The sequence below is a fragment of the Tympanuchus pallidicinctus genome, unplaced genomic scaffold (assembly GCF_026119805.1).
Source record: "Tympanuchus pallidicinctus isolate F22 unplaced genomic scaffold, pur_lepc_1.0 scaffold17, whole genome shotgun sequence".
Classification (NCBI taxonomy): domain Eukaryota; kingdom Metazoa; phylum Chordata; class Aves; order Galliformes; family Phasianidae; genus Tympanuchus; species Tympanuchus pallidicinctus.
The window spans coordinates 15,053,869-15,072,939 of NW_026294690.1; the positions used below are offsets into that span (position 1 = coordinate 15,053,869).

General features: G+C 46.8%; 1 protein-coding gene across 8 annotated transcripts in view; it reads right to left on the reverse strand.

Moving 5' to 3' along the window:
- Window positions 1-5,713: 5,713 nt before the first annotated feature.
- FRMD4B (FERM domain containing 4B) overlaps window positions 5,714-19,071 on the reverse strand; it is a 106,044-nt gene continuing 92,686 nt past the window's right edge. For 5 of the 8 annotated variants that reach the window (XM_052679256.1, XM_052679255.1, XM_052679252.1 and 2 more), the window contains 13 exons: window positions 18,561-18,637; window positions 18,115-18,253; window positions 17,507-17,648; window positions 16,563-16,696; window positions 16,364-16,483; window positions 14,956-15,184; window positions 13,048-13,104; window positions 11,630-11,780; window positions 10,705-10,830; window positions 9,139-9,944; window positions 8,466-8,598; window positions 7,823-8,091; window positions 7,076-7,198 (listed from right to left, as the gene is read on the reverse strand). In XM_052679256.1, coding sequence (XP_052535216.1) covers window positions 7,824-8,091; window positions 8,466-8,598; window positions 9,139-9,944; window positions 10,705-10,830; window positions 11,630-11,780; window positions 13,048-13,104; window positions 14,956-15,184; window positions 16,364-16,483; window positions 16,563-16,696; window positions 17,507-17,648; window positions 18,115-18,253; window positions 18,561-18,637 — 2,382 coding nt within the window. In that variant the 3' untranslated portion in view covers window positions 7,076-7,198; window position 7,823. Of the gene's footprint in view, window positions 7,199-7,822; window positions 8,092-8,465; window positions 8,599-9,138; window positions 9,945-10,704; window positions 10,831-11,629; window positions 11,781-13,047; window positions 13,105-14,955; window positions 15,185-16,363; window positions 16,484-16,562; window positions 16,697-17,506; window positions 17,649-18,114; window positions 18,254-18,560; window positions 18,638-19,071 lie in introns of all 8 variants that reach the window. The other 3 variants (XM_052679251.1, XM_052679254.1, XM_052679253.1) reach the window with 3 other exon arrangements.

The window sequence follows — 19,071 nt, forward strand, 5'->3', positions numbered from 1 at the left end:
GGGATTTCACCACTTTTAATGAGGTCCTAAAACCTGAATACTGCAGGGAAACTGATGCAAGGTCACCTGCTACATGACCTACAAGCTCTCCCAAGTGCTAGATCCCAATTAGACAAAGCCCCTGAGATGGGGAGAGGCAGCCAGTGGTCAACACAAAACACATCACATCCAGCTGGGGCCGGGTCCATCCCCTCTCCTAATAGTGAGTGTTCCCCAGCACATCACATCCTGCCCAAGAGCGATCAATGCCCCACTACAGACATCCCCACTGGCCTCTCTGTCATGGATGTTACTCATACTGTCACCAGACAGTGGCTGAAAAACACAACTCAGGTTCATCCTTTTCCTACTTTGAACCGCCATTTCAGGGGCCATCAAGTCAAGTTCTCAGCTTATGGCTGTGAAAGCATCTTTCATAGGAAAGAAGCCACAGGTGAGAAGTTGTGAAACCGAGTCCCAGTGGGTTGGAGCCCACTCCCAGTTATGTTCTACTGGAATCTGCCATCAGAAAAACCACGTCTGCAAGATGGGGCCTCGTGCTGCTGAGTTCTGTAACAAGAACCATGGTGTCCAATTAAAAAGCCATAAAGCACAGGTTGGTACACCACTGCAAAGAATTCAAACATTTAAGAATCAAATAAATGGCAAATGTAAAAATAAAAATAAACCACGCCAAGTACATAACGCTTCTGTTTGCCCCTTCGGTATTTCAGGGGCCATCCTTATTTTATATTATGCAGTAGCAAGCACAACAGCAGACCCACACATCAATCTATCTGCTCTGCAGCTCTAACCTCCAGCAAGTGCTATCCATAATAGAGTCCATAAATGGTTTCCTGATGTTATCAAATAAATCAATGCGCTCCAGTAGCCGGTATGTTACTCACCCAAACGATGCTGTTTGGGTCACAGAAGCTGTCTATTCAGTGGTTACAAATCGCTTGCTAATTTCTTGACTGTAAATAAAGCTCCTGGCCACCTTCTTGTATTTCCACTGTCTGCAGCCAGGCCCATCTTGGGCCCTGGTCTTGCCAGATCTGCTGAGTTAAGTAGGGTCAGCCCATGAAGGCCTCTCGAGATGGAAAACGGGGATACTGAGAACACTGATAGGGATTTAAAAAGCAAGCTTTCTTCTAAGTAGAAATATATCATTTGTCAATACTGCTGCTAGGAAACACTACACCTCTGGGAGCAGTGCTTTCTCCATCGGGCACAGGGCAAAGGCTGCCCAGTGACACCTCTCCCAGTGGCACGGGTGCTAATCCCACAGATTTCCAAAGTGGGTATCACATTTTGCCTACTTTAGGTCTCCTCCATAAATTACATTGAGTACGGGATCCACTTCCTTTTCTAACACATTGCTTAGTGTTTTGGTGTACTGGAAACAGCACGTTAAGGCAACAGAAGACACCCTTCAGGCTGAAACTGTTCTGAAGGCCAAATCTAGAAGTTCTTTCCAAGGCAATACCCAACTCCTCTTCCCAATAACGTTTTGCAGACGTTTCCATGAGAGCCGTCCATAATCCTCCCTAATGCCATCACAGTGAATGAAAGAGGAAAGCCACTTCCAACAGTGGCACTCATCATTTCAGGCCAATTTGACACTCGCTCAGGATTCCCAGCACTAATGAGCTACTGCACGAGCTGTAGGGATGTAAGAGGTGTTAAATAAAAGGAATGAATTCTTACTGTGCTGATAGGAAAGAAAAAAAAAGAAGACTGCACTTTTAATGAACAATTTGTAGTTCTTGCTTACTGTTCCTAAAACAAGCAGTTACATGTGGATGGATTCTTCATGAAACTTAGACTCCAGTGCAGGATGACTCTACATAAACGGCTCTTCTTTTTTATGCATATTCTTCGAGGCTTCCAGCCTATCTGTCTCGAAAGCAAAAGGGTTGACAAGTTTTTAACTATTGAGAGGAGTTGACTCCTATGTCATGACACTAAGCAGGCCATCAAGCCATGCTTCAAGTGCCTCAAATTTATTCTGTATTTAAGGCACGCACACTGATGCCAAATACTTGAGAGGAATGTCTATAATGCTGGCTGTCATTTTTTTGCTAATAAAACCCACATATTTATTTCCCTTTGCTACTGATGCATGCCATTTCCCAGTGCCAAGGCATTAAGTGGAAAACAGTCAGAGAATGTGCCTGTGTAACATAACCATGCATTGCTTTTAAGAAACTCATAAGCTCGATGGGGCAGTCTAAAATTGACCAACAGAGGCACATACCAAGAATGTGCAGCAATCCCTGTAATGCAATATGGGGATTATAACGGGTCAGATGATGGGGACCTGAACAATAACAACCGCTGAGTAACAAGAGCAATCGTGGAGAGAAACCCTGTGGGAAAGTCACCAGGGAGAAAAAAAACACCCTGCACACCTCCAAGTGGTTACAGCTACATGATCACATTGAGTTTGCTGCTTAAATACAGCAGTGATGTCTGGCTTTTGAGGCATGTGCCCCAGGTGCTTGAGGGGGAGCTGTGAAGTGGAGCTCTGGGGCAAAGCAGAGGGACAGGGACCTGATATGGAGAGGCTTGGTTGCCACAATCTGTCCCAAGACATAACCAGAAGGATTTATTATGCATTTATTTTGCATTTTCCATTTTCAGATAAGGCTGAGAGCAGCTGAACCAAGTCCTCATTGTGCCATAAGACAGCACCAGTGCCATCGTCCATGATCCTTATTGCAGGGAAACAAAAATGAGATTGTGAGCAGAGGGAAAGAGGGGTGCAGGCGAAGCTGGACCATAACAGGAAATAAAAAGGGCAAATTTCAGTGCCAAGCAGGGCCCCAGCACCCCACAGTGACATTCAAGGAAGTGCCATCACGTCCAACACCAGCTGGGGATGATGAAACCATCAGTTGCTGCTTCCTGAACCATTTCAGCCATTTGAAACTCTTTAACAATAACCTGCCCAAACCCCATGGACAGCAAGCAGAGGTCCATGCCAGCTGTCGGTCCCAAGCAGGTGATGTGCTCTGCACCACTGGCAGTGCTATCACATCTCACATCCTCTCCACCTTTGTGTGGCAGAGCCTCAAGAGCAACAAAAGCCCCACCGTACAATAAGCAGATAAAATTAAGTTTTACAATATCTTCTGCCTTCTTTGCCAAATGTATGAACTACCTCCAACCAGTCAGTGCTGTCTGATCAAAACTGTGATAACAAAGCACAAAGAGCTCTTGCAAGAGTAACACCATCATCATAACCTTCCAAATGAGTGACCTCCTCTACAAGCTGAACTGCTAAATTCAACACAAACCAGGCAACGAAAAGAATCAATGAGCCAGCAGATCAGTTATCAGAATCTGAAGTCCTTCTGGGTAGCAATGTCACCCTTTGCTTCAAACACAGGGGTGTATCTGCATTTCATGGCAAACAAACCTATCGCGGCGTCGTGCTCTGTATCACTCTGCCACCAAAACGTGCCCAGGGGAAGTGCTGCTGGGGCTACGTGATGGGTTCTGCACATGTCCTGCCCTAACCTCTGGTCAGGAACAGGTGGAAGGCTGCTTCTTGAGTTACTCCAGCTGAGCCCCTGCTGGCTGCAAACCCTTCTCTGCCTGCAGCTCGTTGATGGCACCTCAACCATGAGCTAGAAATTGAGACTCAGCATGCTGCTGAGCCCTGGGAGAGGGTGAACATCACTCAGAAGTCAAGGGCTTGCTAAAGGATTTATGGTGACACGATAATGAAGCTGGGTGAAGGACAAGGAACTTCTCCTTGGCTAAGGTTTCATCACTCTGACAAGGACCCTACTGTCTCCATGTCCCCCTGTGCTACCAGCACCAACCACTGCTTACACCATCCCTTCTTCTAAGCAGGGAATGTCACATCAACTTTACTTTCAGCTTTAGGGCTTGGAGATAATGGCTTCCAATGACAAATCCTGCCCTGGGACATGACCCATGTGGTCCCAAATCCATATCCAACAGCTGAGAAGTGAAGATCTGGCTGGAGCAGTGCACCAGGATGTCACCACCTGCATCCACTGGTGTCACAGTAAAGCTTGGAGATATGGAGAGTGGTTTTGGGAAGCTCAGCTGGGCTTGTGCTGGAAAATGCAGATGGAAGCTAGGCACAGTCCCTTCCACAATCTGACTGCATTTACTGTGCCAGGATGAAGCCCATCATCCCACAACTTGGTGAAACAGACAGCATCCATATCTGCACTTACCCCACTTACACTGAAGCGAATGTTAAACTGTTTCCAATGAAAACTGCAAAATGGGACAAGTTGGGCTGCATCCAGATAAGAGCCTCTGCCCTACGCACCGGGAAGGAGCACATGGAATTGTTTATGCCTTTGTATGCTTACAGAATAAAACAAGACTCTTTTTTTCCCCATTGTTCTTACCTCAAATAGCTCCAAAGAGTGCCCAAAACAATCTGAAAGCCACTCCAGGAAATTGCTGTTTGCAGCAAGATAAGGACATCCCTTAGGAAATGGAGTGTCCCCGTCCCCCCCCCCCAGCACAGAAAGAGCCCGAGACCACCACGGTGTCCGCCAGCGTTTCACCTCGGTGCGTCACTCTGTTCGCGTCCTGGCTTTGCTTCGGATGGCAGCAAACACCAATTCCTAAGGACCTCCGGGGTGGGAAGGCTCCTCTCCTCAGTGGCACCGGTTGGTCGCTAGGTGTCCCTGCTCACCCTGCGGAAAAGTTTCAGCAGCTGAGGCAGCAGGGCGAGCAAAGCCCGGGTCATTTGAATTGCGCATTTGAATAAATACGACAACAGTTATAACCAATCATCCTTACCTTTTCAGATGTGCTATGCGGACCTGGTGCCACAACAGCCGTGCACCTAAGCAGCACGACAGAGCTCAGCAGGCTGGGAAGTCTAATAGCCCAAAGGGGGGCCGGCAGCAAAACCTGGCTGCCTGCCGGCCAGAAAGCCCTGTGCCCTCTGGCTTGTCCCTCACGAGGGGTTCAGTTTCTGAAATCCAGCCCTGAAGGCTTTGTGCTTTGTAGACGGTGGATGGGCTCCACTTGAAGCCACCTGCAATTCCCATGTTCTCAACACACCCATCCTAAGTCACCCCAAACCACCCCGATCTCAGCCAAACAACGGCAGCAGCTGGGTGCCAGCCCCGTGCCAACATGGGCACGTCAGGGTAAGCAAAGGGGAAAGGGAAGGGCACAGGAAGAGAAAAGCCCACACAAAATGTAATGGCTGCAGCATTGAAATAAAGGAATGTAAACAATATTTGAAATGGGGAGTAGATCCTGTCCTTTTTTTTTTTTTTTTTTTTTTTTTTTTTTTTTAAATGAAAGCCCTTTACAAGTGCTGATGAACTGCCAGCATTTGTTCTGCACTGGGCAATGGATCCCAAGCCATGCAGCTGCCTGCTGCAAGCACGCCCTCAGTGAGCCAAGTTTGCCAACAGAAAAGGCTCCAGAACTACCAGGAGAAATGCAACGATAGGATAACATGGGGTATCAGACCAGGCTGACTCACTCTTATACTCCTAAACCCGGATATACCACATACTGCACTCTCCCAAGCACTCAAATAGAGACACCTCAAAGAGAAACAGGAGAAATGCCGAGGTGGTTTTGGTAGCACACTTTGCAGTTTATTGACCTATACAAAATAATAGGTCTAAAAGTCCGTAAGTAGTAAAAGAATAAGCAAAAAAGAGCTTTCGTATTTCTAGAAGGCTATACAAATATGTAAAACCAAGGAAATAAGTTATTTATTTTGTTGGTTGTCTTTTTTTTTTTTCTGTTCGTTTAATTCCCAATTGCAACTCTAATACAAACCACTAAGTACCAGCTTAACAAGTGTGTCTTTCTGTATATATTACATGCTCTGGAATATTGGTAAAAAACGTCAAAAAAGTGTATCAGAAACCTTTCTATTCACAATATGAACAGGGAGTTACTAATCCTTTGTATAAAAGAAAGAAGAGCACCATCGTATGGGATCCTGAAGCACACACAGCTGAGACACGAGAGAGATGTTACAGTATGCAGATGAGTCATCAATCACGCAAGTGAACCCATGCTAACTTGTTCCTACAGGTGGATGATATGAGGTAGGTTTATCCCTCTCTCAGACCAAGACTGCAGTCACACTCTTTCCTAGACACGGGGTTTTGTAAAGATGCTGTTCTGTCACTTGGTGACTCCGCAGCACAGCAGGCAGTGCAATGCTAATGCCCCTCGTTGTAAGGCACCCACTGGGCTGGCTGTGTTGGCATCCACCCTACAATACTGGCCATTACGTCACGTTGCTCCTGTGCCAGGCAGAGCTCCCCATTTCCATCCTTGATTTGCTACGGCAGAGCAATGCGGAGCTGCCACCCAGCAATGATGGGGTCTGCCTGCCCCCACACAGTGAGGTTGTTTGTGACACTTCATCACGGGGAGGAGCAGACTCCTCTGCTTCCCAAACCCACAACCTGGAGTTTTAGGTGACATTTTCTGACAGCTCATTCTTTTCTTCCCACAACTCCTTTGCGGTGCTAACAATCACTCTTAACAACACCCCAAAAACAGATAAATTCATTCAAACCTCTGTAACAACAACAAAAAAATCCAGCCTTTCTTCAAGTAATGTTCCAATACTGATCAAATCGCCCTTTGCCTCATTCACACACACAGAATCAATCCTTCATCAGCTTATGAAAGTCCTTCCAGGTTCTCACAAGCCACGGCGGAAGAAATTCCCATTTGTTCTTCTTCTGGACATCAGAATTGTGCTCCTAGAATTCCTGCTTTCTCCATGTTTCCTTTTCACATTTATTTTTTCTGAGGTTTGCTTTCACCACCTTCCAACCTTTCCACAAAAGTGCTCGCTGAACCTAAATACTCCAACCAAGTGCTGCATCTTGTCATAGATTCAGTTGTGGCTTGCCCTTTGCTCTCGCAGGCGATGTGGATTCAGAAAGAAACGCCGTTCTTGGTAAGACTTTGTCATTTTGCTACAATCCCTCTGAATGCTGAGTTTCATCATTCCTGGCAACATCGGTCTGGAAGGTGCACCCGAGATCTCCTTCGGAGTAACAGCATTTTGTGCAAGGCACGCAAGGGTACGAATGCAGGGCTGTGGGTGGTCTACACGAGTGTCCCAGGCTTGGAGTCCTCATGCCAGAACAACCTCTGCTCACTGTTGTGCAAGTCTTCCTCCAGCTGGTTCTCCTCATTACCGCCCAGTTGGCTTGGCTCTGGGTACACTCTGTAAGAGAGAGAACACCAGGGATAAGCAGGAGCTCCCACCTTCCCCAGAGCCCCAAACACCCACTGCCTTGGTGCAATGGGCAACGAGCACATGATAGCCCCATAAGCTGGAAGGAGCTGTGGATGCTGTGAGTGCACCCTGGCAACATTTGGATCCAAATGCAAACCCCGGGCTTCGTGCTAGCTGTGTGCAACAGAATTGCTGCTGCTCAAAGTTGTCAGGAGTATGGAACATATTGATTGCCATAATCACATTGAAATACAAAAATCCCCATGGTTTAATGATTGGTCAAATGATTGAGAATGTGAAAAATTTACAGAAAAAAAAAACACTCAAAAAGCTGCCAAAATACACAGATTTCAAAGCTCAATTATAGAAAGTTAAGTAATTAGTACCAACAGCACTCTTAAACACTACTGTTACAGAGCTCTTAAATCACTGCAATAAAAACAACAAGGCATTCAGCTTAGCAGCAAGGACCCAGCAAAAGCCTCTGCATCTTTCCTTACGCTTTAGCTTCTTCCTAAACAGACAAACAAGGAGCACCTTTCCTGCGAGGCAGCCTGGCACAAGCACAAACCACAACCCCCTGTGCAGGGCACACACATGCGCAGTACTTACACTACAGCTGGCTGTGCTTAGCATGGGGGCACTGAGACATGGCAGCATCTGTGCCACTTCTGGGACAGGCAGCTGCTGTTCTCCCCGGTGACGGCTGGCGTTCAAGCACCGGGGCAGAGCAAAACCACAAAGCAGGAGAAGCAAGAGTACTGCATGCATTTCTGCAACGCCCCAGTGGGATCCTGGGCTCCTTGCAGTCCTCGGGAAAGCCCCTGCACCCAGGGAGGCTGCAAGCAGCAGCAAGTCGTGCCGAGGTCGGTGGCTGAGCTCTGCCAAGCAAGAGGTGCTTGGTTTATTAATGGGCTGAGCGACGGCGGTGTTGCCTTGCAGCAGCAGCACTCAGGTGTGCGGATGAAGGGAAGTGAGAAGGGTGCTGTGCTCAGCTCCACTGCTGCACAGCTGGGAGCGCGAGCCTTTGGCTGCATCAGCTGGGAACCTCATCCTTCCCCACGCCTGATCCCCCTTCCCTCAAGGCTGCTGGAACAGTTAGGCTGATCTATGCCAACAAGGAGAAGGTACCCTCTTAAAAGGCAATTTTATAACCACTCCTTATCCCAGCCCTCCGAAACTGAGCTGCTTGCTTCAGATGTTTTAGTAGCCTATAAAGTGCAAGAGGGGCAGAAAATCTCAACCTTTTACTCACCTGCTCTGCAAAGGAAGGTTGCCATAAGCGTTTCCATAACAGCTGGCAAAAGAGGAATGAGATATCGTATCATAATCTGAAAGTCCCAGTGCAAGTGGGTTCCGCCAGTTCCCAGAAGTGTTTGCAGAAGATGCTGGAATTAAGAATAAAAAAATAGTACAGCCAATTAGATCTTTCTGCAGCCCAAGGAGATGAGAGAAATTATACAGTTCTCACTATGATCTCCATGGGTTTTTGTGGGACACAAACAAAACGCTGTCTACAAGCACCATGGGAAGCAAAATTGTGTGGGCAATATTCCAAGTGAGGGAATCTCTCTTTATTAAAGACATTTCAGTGGTGCTGACTGCACTATATTTTGGATGGTGACACAGCAGCTGCATGTGTATGGCATTCAGGTGGGTGCATTACTTCTACTTGGTAGACATTCCTGCCTGAAACATGTGGCTCCCTGTGCTTTTTTAGGTTACTGTGCTTACAAGGAGTAAAAGTTTCACTCAGAGAAGGCAACAAGCAAGGAGTATTCTTCCTAAGCACAGAACAGAAGGAACAAAAATCCTGTTGAGTTTCTTATCTACCTTTCGGCCCTGCTTAGGTCATTCATTACAGGGGATGAATTTGATGAACAGAAGGGATGGAAAGAACAATTAGCATCAAAGCAACGAGACATTACCCGACGAGAAAGACGACACCCGACTGCTGGGAGAGCACGGCACCTGCAGACCAGCAAAGCCCAAACTCCTTTGAGACCCTCTGTCAGACTCAAAGCCTGCCTGCAGGCAATGACCCTGTTCCTTTTGACTAGAGGCACGCTGGTACCAACCACGGAGATGCTCTGCTACTAAGGCCTTGTGAATGTTTTTGGTTATATGCTCCGTTTTAGCAACTTGCTTCCTTGGAAGCCGTAGGGTTGCGTATGGGTTGTGCGGTACTCTGTCCACTTCATCCTCATTGTAAGACCTGAATTCCCTGTAACGGTCGTATCCGTAATGTGCCGACGAGCGATACGAGGGATTGACGCTGTACTGCCCCTCTGTATCACTCTCATAAACGTATCCTCCGTTGTAATAAACATCAGATTCAGTGTACGGGGAATATCCAGAAATATAGTAGCTGGAGGAAGGCTGCTCCTGGCTTTTGTGGTAGACACCATTCCGGACATCCTTTTGGGCAAGATTTGGCATACTTCCTGAACCTGCAGCAGAGATGTGCTGTTTCTTTGACCGTCTTCGACCCCTGGTCCTGTTGTCAAGTGTCTGAGTAGTGTAATATGGTTTGGGTGTAGGTGTCACGCAGTAATACTCGGTGCTCGACTGGCTGGTGTAGGATGATCCATCATCGAGGATCTCAGTGCTGCTGCTTCTCTGGGACTTTGTGAGGGAGAAGGCCGTCTTCTCAGCGGGAACCTCAGCCAGGAGGTGGGTCTGGGACTCCAGGCTGCCACTGCGCTGCCTGCAGTGGTGTGGGGAAACATCTGGCCTGCAACAATACAGATGTAGGTTGGTTAAATGCAGGCACACGCAGGCAGAGAGCTGGAGGGAGCACATGTGGACAAACGAGGCATGCTTCCTCCCCAACCAAAGCACAAAAACAAACTAGTATTTCCTTTTTACATAGAATTAGGCTTGGTTGAATTTTCCATTTGCTGCAGCAGCAGCAGATCTTTCAGATAAAAATTATGGTGAGCAAGGTAACCTACGAGAGTGACAAAAGTAACCTATGAGATGCAGCAAAGCTCACAGCCTCTCATTCTGCAGTGACTTACAGGAGGGAGCAGTCAAAGTGTGCAACATCTAGAGTACGTAACATCTAGCCAAGCAGCTGAGCAAAGCTGGGAGCATAGGAAGGTGGGTTTCCTGCAGCTACATTACCTCAGCTAAATAAACCATGAGGTCTTTACCAGCTTTTATTATTTATAGCATCTCTCCTTCTCACAGTAAGGGCAGTAATTTGGATCTCCCTCCTCCATTGGGTCTCTTATTTTTTAAGGAGGCCCAGAGGACATGAATCCACAGATGATATCTGTAAGCACATAGCTTCCATCTCACCCCTATTTGCAGACAGACTCCCACTTGTGCAGCAGCGCACGCTGCTATTTCTGCTGCTGCCCCATGCTCATGTAAATGCTCTCACGTGCACGTCACAAAGCTGGTGCAGCACCGTGCCAGCAGATGGTGGCTGATAGCAACCCAGTGCCCCAAATATCCAGATGAGACATTCAGACAGCCTGGCCCCTTACTGTAAGTGGCTGCTGCTGTAGGCATTGCGTGTGAGCACAGGTGTTGTAGGCATGCTTCTTCCTCCATGGGACGGGGCCACTCGTTCCAGGGTGCGGTAAGGACTGCTGTGAGTGGAAAGTGGGTCCCTGCAGCAAAGGATACAGAGTTCCAATTAGGGTAAACACAATGCAAGTCACCCAGACCGAGACTGTGTGTGCTCTGTGTTAAAGGGAAGGGACAAAAATTATCCGAATGCTTCATAACACAGTCCAAGAAACATTGAGATCAGTGAGAATCCTTATACTGAGAACAACCAGCACCAGATCAGACTCGCACAGAACAATCCCACAACTGAGCTACTGCTCCTATGTGCTCCATGGAGCTGCTCCCCCAGCACGCAACTGCCCAAATCCTATAAATCCATATGGAACCTGAGCCACCTGCTGCAGCTGGCACTGATGCTGGCACGCGGCTTACATCCCAGCAATTCTCCTATTTCTAGACAAACTGCTTCTCAAGTCTCAGGTGAATTCTTGGTGTTGTAACAATGTACCTGCTGGAATACTGATAGGATCAGGAGGGATGGGTATGGTTTGGTGTTATCTGAAGCAATTACAGTCACCAGAAAAAAGACAAGTTGTTTAACACTGAAAACAAACCACAAAAATAGAGACAGAGAGTGAGAGTAATGGTGGGCAATTCCTTAAGCACAACACTTCCCACTGCGTTTCTCACCTGACTCACAAAGACAACACTCTCCTACAGTTTCACAGACACTGATGACTACCTCTATGCACATGTATTACTAAGCAGCAAATTTAATGCTTATCACCAAACTCTTAAACCACAAGAGAAGTGTGGAAGCTGCAGCAACTCTGAGAGTCCATCATAACCAATCTGACAGGGCCGAGCTCTCATGCCCAGAAGAGCTGAGATGTGCAGTACCTGGAATGTCTTGATTCCAAGAGCTGCTCGTTCATGGATGACTTTCTGAGATGAACTCTCTCCAGCCCGAGAGACTTTGGTGGAAGCAGCCTTGGGGAAAGCTGTGCAGAGCTGGTTCGTTGTGCTGGCACGCTGAGGGATTCACTGCCTGCTGGAAAGGAATATTGTTTAGTTAAGCAAAATCCATGCTATTTTTGCCCGTTGTGGAAATCTGCAGCCACTGAGCAGAAACTTTGTGCCATGGAGATGAGGGCAGGAGCTGTGACTCCAGGAGGCTGCAGCACAGCTGCCTGCGCCGTGCTTTCCTGGCAGGACACTGTGCAGATTTGTGCAGGTTTCACAGCCCTGACTGCTGCTGAGGTTCCTGCTCAGCACTGTGCAGGACCACCAAGTGGGAGCTCTTTGGGCAAGTGCCTGTTCTGCAACTCTGTCCCTCCCATCAGCTGCACCAAAGCCAGTTATTCTCCCTCACCATTCAGCACTTCACTTGAAAATGACATTTTAAGGATTAGTTTAACTACAACCTGAAAAGAACTGACTTCAAAAGCGACTGAATGAGCACTGACAGACAAATTTGGCTGAAGGCAGTTGTGAAGATGTTGGCTAGATCCTTGTTCTCACTTTGCTTACAGCAAAATCCGGCAAAATCCCATTAGAACCAAAAGGAAACTACAGCTAACACAGGTAAATGTAGGACAAGTATCACAGAACATGTTCCCAAACCGAAACCTCAGCTCTACTTCTGCAAGCAGGAACCAGGTGCAACTCCTTTTTATAGTGCCAGATGGGTTGTACGAGTCTAAAACTGGGACAAGCAAGATCAGAATCAGGCCCGAACTGAAAAGTGAGTAATAATTTAGATAATGTTTGTCCCCAGATGATGATTATCCAGCAAAGGGAGAGGCAAGCCAAGTCCTTTCCACCTTGTGGAACAGGGTGTGAATGTGTGCCTGTGGGTGTGTGCGTGAAATGAGTAAGCTGAGCAAACACCAAACCCATGCAAGATGCAGCTCACTAGGTAACACTGAAACGTAAACAGATCCGTGCTGTCTCTGACTCTTCCACTTTTAGTGAGTTTTAGTAGCTGTGAGGACAGAAGGCCTGAGCAATTCCTCCCAGCTCCCACCTCCTCCAGCCACTCATCTGCCTCTGGTCAGGTCCCAGGGACAAAGCATCTGCTAGAAATTCACAGCAGCTGATCACAGTACATCCAGATTCCTTCCCTGAAGATGATTCAAATCAGCCCACAGAGCTGAACCTTTCAATAAGTAACTCATTACGATCACCGACTCCTGACTAAGCTCTTTTTTCCTCTGCTGCAATTTGTCATTGGAAGACAATAAAATAGCAGCCTAAAGGGTGTTAAGCCAATGAGTGTCTCCAAACAGACAGAAGGAAGAAAAGGATAATCAACGTACCGTCATCATAGGTTGTCGTATCAGACAGAGAGCTGCTCTCAGATGGGATTATATCATCTGTGAATGAAAACAAGCACTTTAAGAACACTCAACATTAATTTCAGAATATCGTATGGAGTTTATTTTCTAAAGCTCGAGAGTCTGTTCATACCCATAAGGCTGCAACCAAAACATTTCAGACTTCAGCACCCCAAAGACAGTCCTGATTTGCTTTCCTCTCAGGACCTACTTGTTTCCATTGCAGTTCTGCAAGCTACCTACATCATTATCAAAGCAGATTTTTTCAGCTGTGGTGGGAATCAGGCCAAGATTCAGAAAGGTGTTTTCCATTCAACTCTTAAGAGATCTCACAGGGTGTTCCGGTGCTTCTATAGGAGGCAGGAGCCTACACAGACATGTAGATCTTGGCTGCTAGCATTTAATCTCCTTGGGTACACCCAAAATCCTACCTGGTAGGTCCTAAACAGCTTTTGAAATTTGGCATTATGCTCATTTGTGTGCAAATTCTGCTTCAATTCAAATTCATACGAACTCAGGAATTTTTTGCTGATTTCAGGAGCAGGAGCTCTGAATTCAAATCCCAAACCTGTGCAATTCCCTATAAAGGGGAAGAAACTCTCTGAAGGTACAAAGGAAGCAAAGGAAAGGGAGAGGAGAACGTGGAGAGCAGGAGACAGCCCCGTGTGTCCTTCACCTCCCATCCCTGGGGGCCTGGGATGGAAACAGCTATGGTGTGATTCAATAAATCAGTGTTACCATTCAGTGCGTCATTTCCAAGCCAGTCCCAAACTTTATAGATACAAGAGACATCACTGCTGAGCTTCACGCAACCCTGCACCTTGAACCCAGAATACAATCAGCGATAGCAAAAAGCTTGCATATGCAATCAGGTATTGAAGCAAGAGAGAGCTGCTTCTGGTGGAGTAAATGCGCTGTGCTGCAGGAGTTGGGAGCTGGAAAGAAATACAGCTAAGCTACCGCTGGAGCAATGCCTGCTGCTTCCACCCGCAAAAAGGCAGACCCTCAGAGGAATCCAGTCCCTCCTGTCTGTACTCCCCTTCTCAGATGGCAAACAAGGATGCCACGCATCAGATATTGCAAAACAATGAGCTAAATGGCGTTTGCTTAAGGACCAAGGAATTGCATGTTCGACTTTGAAGTTCCTTGTTTGCATGATGGCAGAGAAAGCTCCATGCAACAAACAGCAGCAGGTATGCATGGATGCTGTCTGTGCTCCTGTTGGCTTTCAGCAGCTTACTCTGTTGTCATTGCACATCATGAGCACCAGGTAATGCAGGACCTCCCATGCTTAGTGCCCAGATCAGTGAGCAATAGCTGGAAAAACAGATGTTTTCTTCACCTCCGTCAATCAGGAACGAGATGAGCCACAGTAAAGAGCAATTATCATCCTCTCTCAGGATTATCGCCTTGTGATGATGGACAGCCCAGCATTGCTGCATTGCATGCTGACTGAGGACCCACACTGAGCTCTCAGTGCAAGTGAGGGACAGCGAGGGCAGGAAAACTCACAGTCTGGTTGTGCCAGAACTGCAGCATTGCAGAAACAAAGAGAAAGAGACCTCATGTGTGGCAGCTCAGCAATACACCTGTATCCAGTGCACTACAAACTGGGACACCACATCAGTTTCAGCAGTGATGCTCCTGCCAGCCTTCTATCTATAGCACTGCTACGTGTCTGCACTTGTGACCAGAACAGCAGCTAATCTGCCCTCAGCCTCTGAGCTGTGTGCTTATTGTGGCAGATGCAGCAATTGCATCTCGCTTTCTTACTTAACTGCCTCAGAGAAGATAAAAATCATACAAAGATGTAAACAAAACATGTAAGTGAGCCAAATACGACTTCTTTGTCTCTGTCTTCATCAGAACACGGGGAATTCTCTTGTTTACCTGGCAGAGTAAGAGTTGATTTTTGGGTTGGCTTTTTGCCACACTTGATCCTGTATTCATTTATGGAATTTTCTATCTCTTGAAGCTTTTTTACAGCATCGGCATACTCCTGTTTTCTTTTCTTCTTCACATTTTTGCAGAGGTCCGGCTCGCTGGCAAGTTTCTTTGCAGCTTCCACCAGCTTCTGCTGTATGACAAAATTGCTCTCCAATTCCTGCAAAGCGGGATCCTGCAAATTTGAGAGATGAGTTATTCAGATGAGGCTACACAAAAGACAATCCGGTTTTGCGGTAACAAAGCGAGATTTGAGCACAAACCACAGAAACTCCAAAGCTTATACACAAGAAACTCAGCACAGGAAAACTTCAGATCCTCTGTCTGTGACTTCAGATTGTGAGATCTCTCAAGAAAGATCCCAGGTTCTCAAGGCTGGGTGGCTGAAATTGCACACCTGAATTCAAGGCTAGCCCCACCTGTTACATGGCGAGCTCACAGCCCTCCTGCTCCAAGGCAAAGCCTGAAAACATCTATTGGAATTCTCTACATTACAGAAAATAAAGATTTCCATCGCCATGTACCTACATAACAAGGAGACTGGAGTTTGTTGAGTTGTTTGTAAACAACTGTGAGAGGTTCATATGAAAGAAGCAGAGAAGAGTGAAGGGGTACATTATTAAATCTGGAAGCAGGACTTGGTTTCAGTTGCATACAAGCAGTTTGCTGCAGACAGAGGTTACACCAGTACTATAGGAGCCAGGGCACAGAGTTTGGGGTGAAAGATGGATGCAAAGTGCTCAACCTCTTCTACTAAGGATGATACAGCCAGATAACAAGTCTCTCAAGGAATGAGGGGGAATGATGCATGTCCAGAAATAACATACACCTGAATTAGCATAGCTCCTGAGTCAGATTCTGCCAGCAAAATTCACATTAGCTTCTTGAGCAACATAGAGAGAGCTTCTACTTAAGTGGAACTTGCATTAAGCCAGAGATAAATCTCCTCCTGCTGTCATCTGTCACCCAACTATGCCCACAGACAGATGATTTTGCAAAGGGGTCAACACACCTCTGTCATGCTCTGGGTTCAAACATAAGCTCAGCACAAAACAAATCAGAGCTCATGAGGAGGAAAACTCACAGTCACACACTGCCAAATGGCATTATCTATCTGTTCTTTTCCAATTAGCAGCAACATTCACATTAAGATATAAGTAATGCAGCCAAACCAGGGTGCAGTCCAGAGGGCTTTAAGGCTGAAATAAGGGCAGCACCTGTCAAAATCCCCTCAGCACAGGCATGCGACTGTCTCATCTTAAATCACCAGGGAAGAGCAGAATTGTTTAGAAGTAGCTTTGGCCACCGGTCTGACCACCCCACCTCTGCTGTGCAAACAAGCCACATCACTCACCTCCTCAGTAGGGAGCAGGTTGTCATCCAGCTTGAAGGCTGTGCCAACACGTCTTCTGACCTGGGGAGGTTCCTCTCCAGCGCTCAGAGGATACTCCTTTGGCATCTTGCCCGTCAGCTCCTGAGGAACAGAGAGGGCTCTACGTGAAGGTCCAATGGGCAAGAAGGGCTCTCACCCACCTCCACCCCCAGGCTCTCACCGCTTCACGCAGGCAGATTTTCTTCAGCTCCTCAACTTTCTGGAGTAGTTTTTCCTGAAGGAGTTTCTCTTTCTTCTTTAGCTCCATAATTTTCTCCTTCTTTTGTTCTTCGCTCACTTCTGAATCCTGAGAGCCTGAAAAATATAATTATTTTATTAGAGAATTTGCAGGTAAAAGTCATTTCATTCTGTCCTACAACAGGCAGGTGAACTGAGATCTCCTCAGAGCTGGCTGACCTAGTCACACTGCATCACCTTTGAGACAAAACATCCAGCCCCTGTGCTATCCAGGATGCAGGCTCTAAGAAAATCCACACTCCTTCAAACCCCCAACAACTGCAAGTAAGCCTCAAGCATGAAACCTGAAAACCCACTATCCAGAACATTAGGATTAGCATTACGGATATCTATGATACTTGGTACAGACACTGATGGCCCTTGCTTGGGTTTCAGCTCCAGGCACTCTGGTGGGACCAGGCAGGCTTCCGTCTGCCCAGACCTCCTCCATAGGTGGCAGAGACATCCAGAGCCCACTTCAGAGCCAAATTTTATTTGAGAAAATGTCTCTTTTCTGCTGATTTTTGAGGAAGCTCAGGTCCATTCAACACCTAGGGCAGGTGCTTGAAACTTGCTTGGATTAAACTGCCCTCAAACTCAGATGGGACACGCAGTCATCCAAGGACAGACTAACTGGTAAACTGATGGCAAGTTACTTATGGATCAAGATTACACGGGTGCTTATCTGCCTTCAGCATATTTTTACTTCTTTGTTAGTTATAGCAGGAGAGGAAACAGCATATGATAACAACAGATGTTACCATCTCATATGTAAACTAACGCATGCTGTCACAGTTTTGCTGTATTTATGGTCAGCTGGACTCATTGTCCCTTCCTACACACACAAGCCCTGCTGTATACAAGGCTTTGATTTACACAGAGCATTACCTGATGAGATTAAGCTGCCACTGCTGGCCATAATAAGCTGATTTTTTGCCTCCAGAGTCACTAGCTTTGAAACTTTTGGTGTTCCCATCTCTGTCAAATCCATGGCGATATCATCCAAACTTCTGGCTGAAGGAATTTTTGCCTGAAGGAGTTAAAAAATGAGATCAAGTTACTTCTAATTAATTTCAGAACACAAGGTCACAGAAGATGCCATTTCACACCTCATCCCCCACAAAACCCTCGCACAAGAGCTGACTGCCCCAGCACTCCTTCAACCCGGCCCCAAAGCCTGAACTGCTTCCAAATCCCTTCTCTATTTGCGCTCTTCTCAAAATGAACACCAGAAGAGACAAAAGAAAAAAAGGCATATTAAACACTGAGACGTGGGAATTCTCTTTGCTGTGATTACACTTCCATTGCTCTTAATTGGAGGCAGGCTCAAATGGATCCTATAACAATACCATAGCTGATAGTCTGCTCAAAAAGCGGATGAAAACTATTTGCATTTTTTCTCTGGAGAGCAGTTTATCCATGGAACAACATACACTGAAGGACATGCAGGAGAGGTGTTGAAGCTCATGCCTACAGCAAAATGCCGTGTAACTTACTTTGCTTTGTTTTCTGTCCAAGTAGAACTGGTGTTGACTGATTGCCATTACCCAGATGGATTTGATCAGGGAAGTGTTTGCATACCAGGTTTGCACTACCAGCCCGCTCTGACCAAAGGTCCTTCTTGACACTGAAATCCTGAAGAGGTGAAAAGAAATGCAACTTGAGGACAGCCCTGCTGGGTTTAAAGCCCCCAAAGCCTGTTTCCTCATCAGTCAAGGCTTCATGCTAGAGATCAGAACTTGGATTTCCTTCTCACCCCCCACCCGCTGCTCCCTTTTCTCCCCTCTAACTCCCAGGGGTTGGCTCCATAGCCAGTTAATTAAACACAGTTCTGCATTGACATCAGCACAAGATCCCATCCCACCCATCAGTTTGCAGGGACAACGAATGCCCACACTGGGAGAGACTCCTCCCGTGGTTCTGGGTGCCCCTCCAGCCTCACCTGCGGGGATCGTGCACTTCCACAGCAAACTTCTTCTCACGGAAATAGAGGTTTTCCAGCTGTTTCCATTGGAATAGCTATAGGAGAATTGGGAGAGAGTGGCAGAGCACGGTCACTCCAAGAGTCACTGATTTCTCCCCCAGGTTATGCAACTCCAGCAAACTACAAGTTCTGTGCATCTTCAGCTATGGCATAGATTCAGCAGTAACATTCATAACATCAGTTAAAACAAGCACACAAATACAGATGTTTAGGATGCCCTTCAAGTAAATGCACACTTTTACAAGCAATGCACTGCAACTTTTGGATTTTGCCTGTGATGAATCTGCTTGCACAAACAGCACATTTAATGTCACCCTTCAATGTCTGTAAGGACCTCAGGAAGGTGGGCAAAGTCCTTTTCCTTCTGTTTAAATGCAAAAGAACCATAAAGTAATCACATCAACACTGACGGTCTCCCCCCATAGAGGGAGCAGCTGGGGGAAGCCCAAGACCTCTGTTTTCTGAAGAT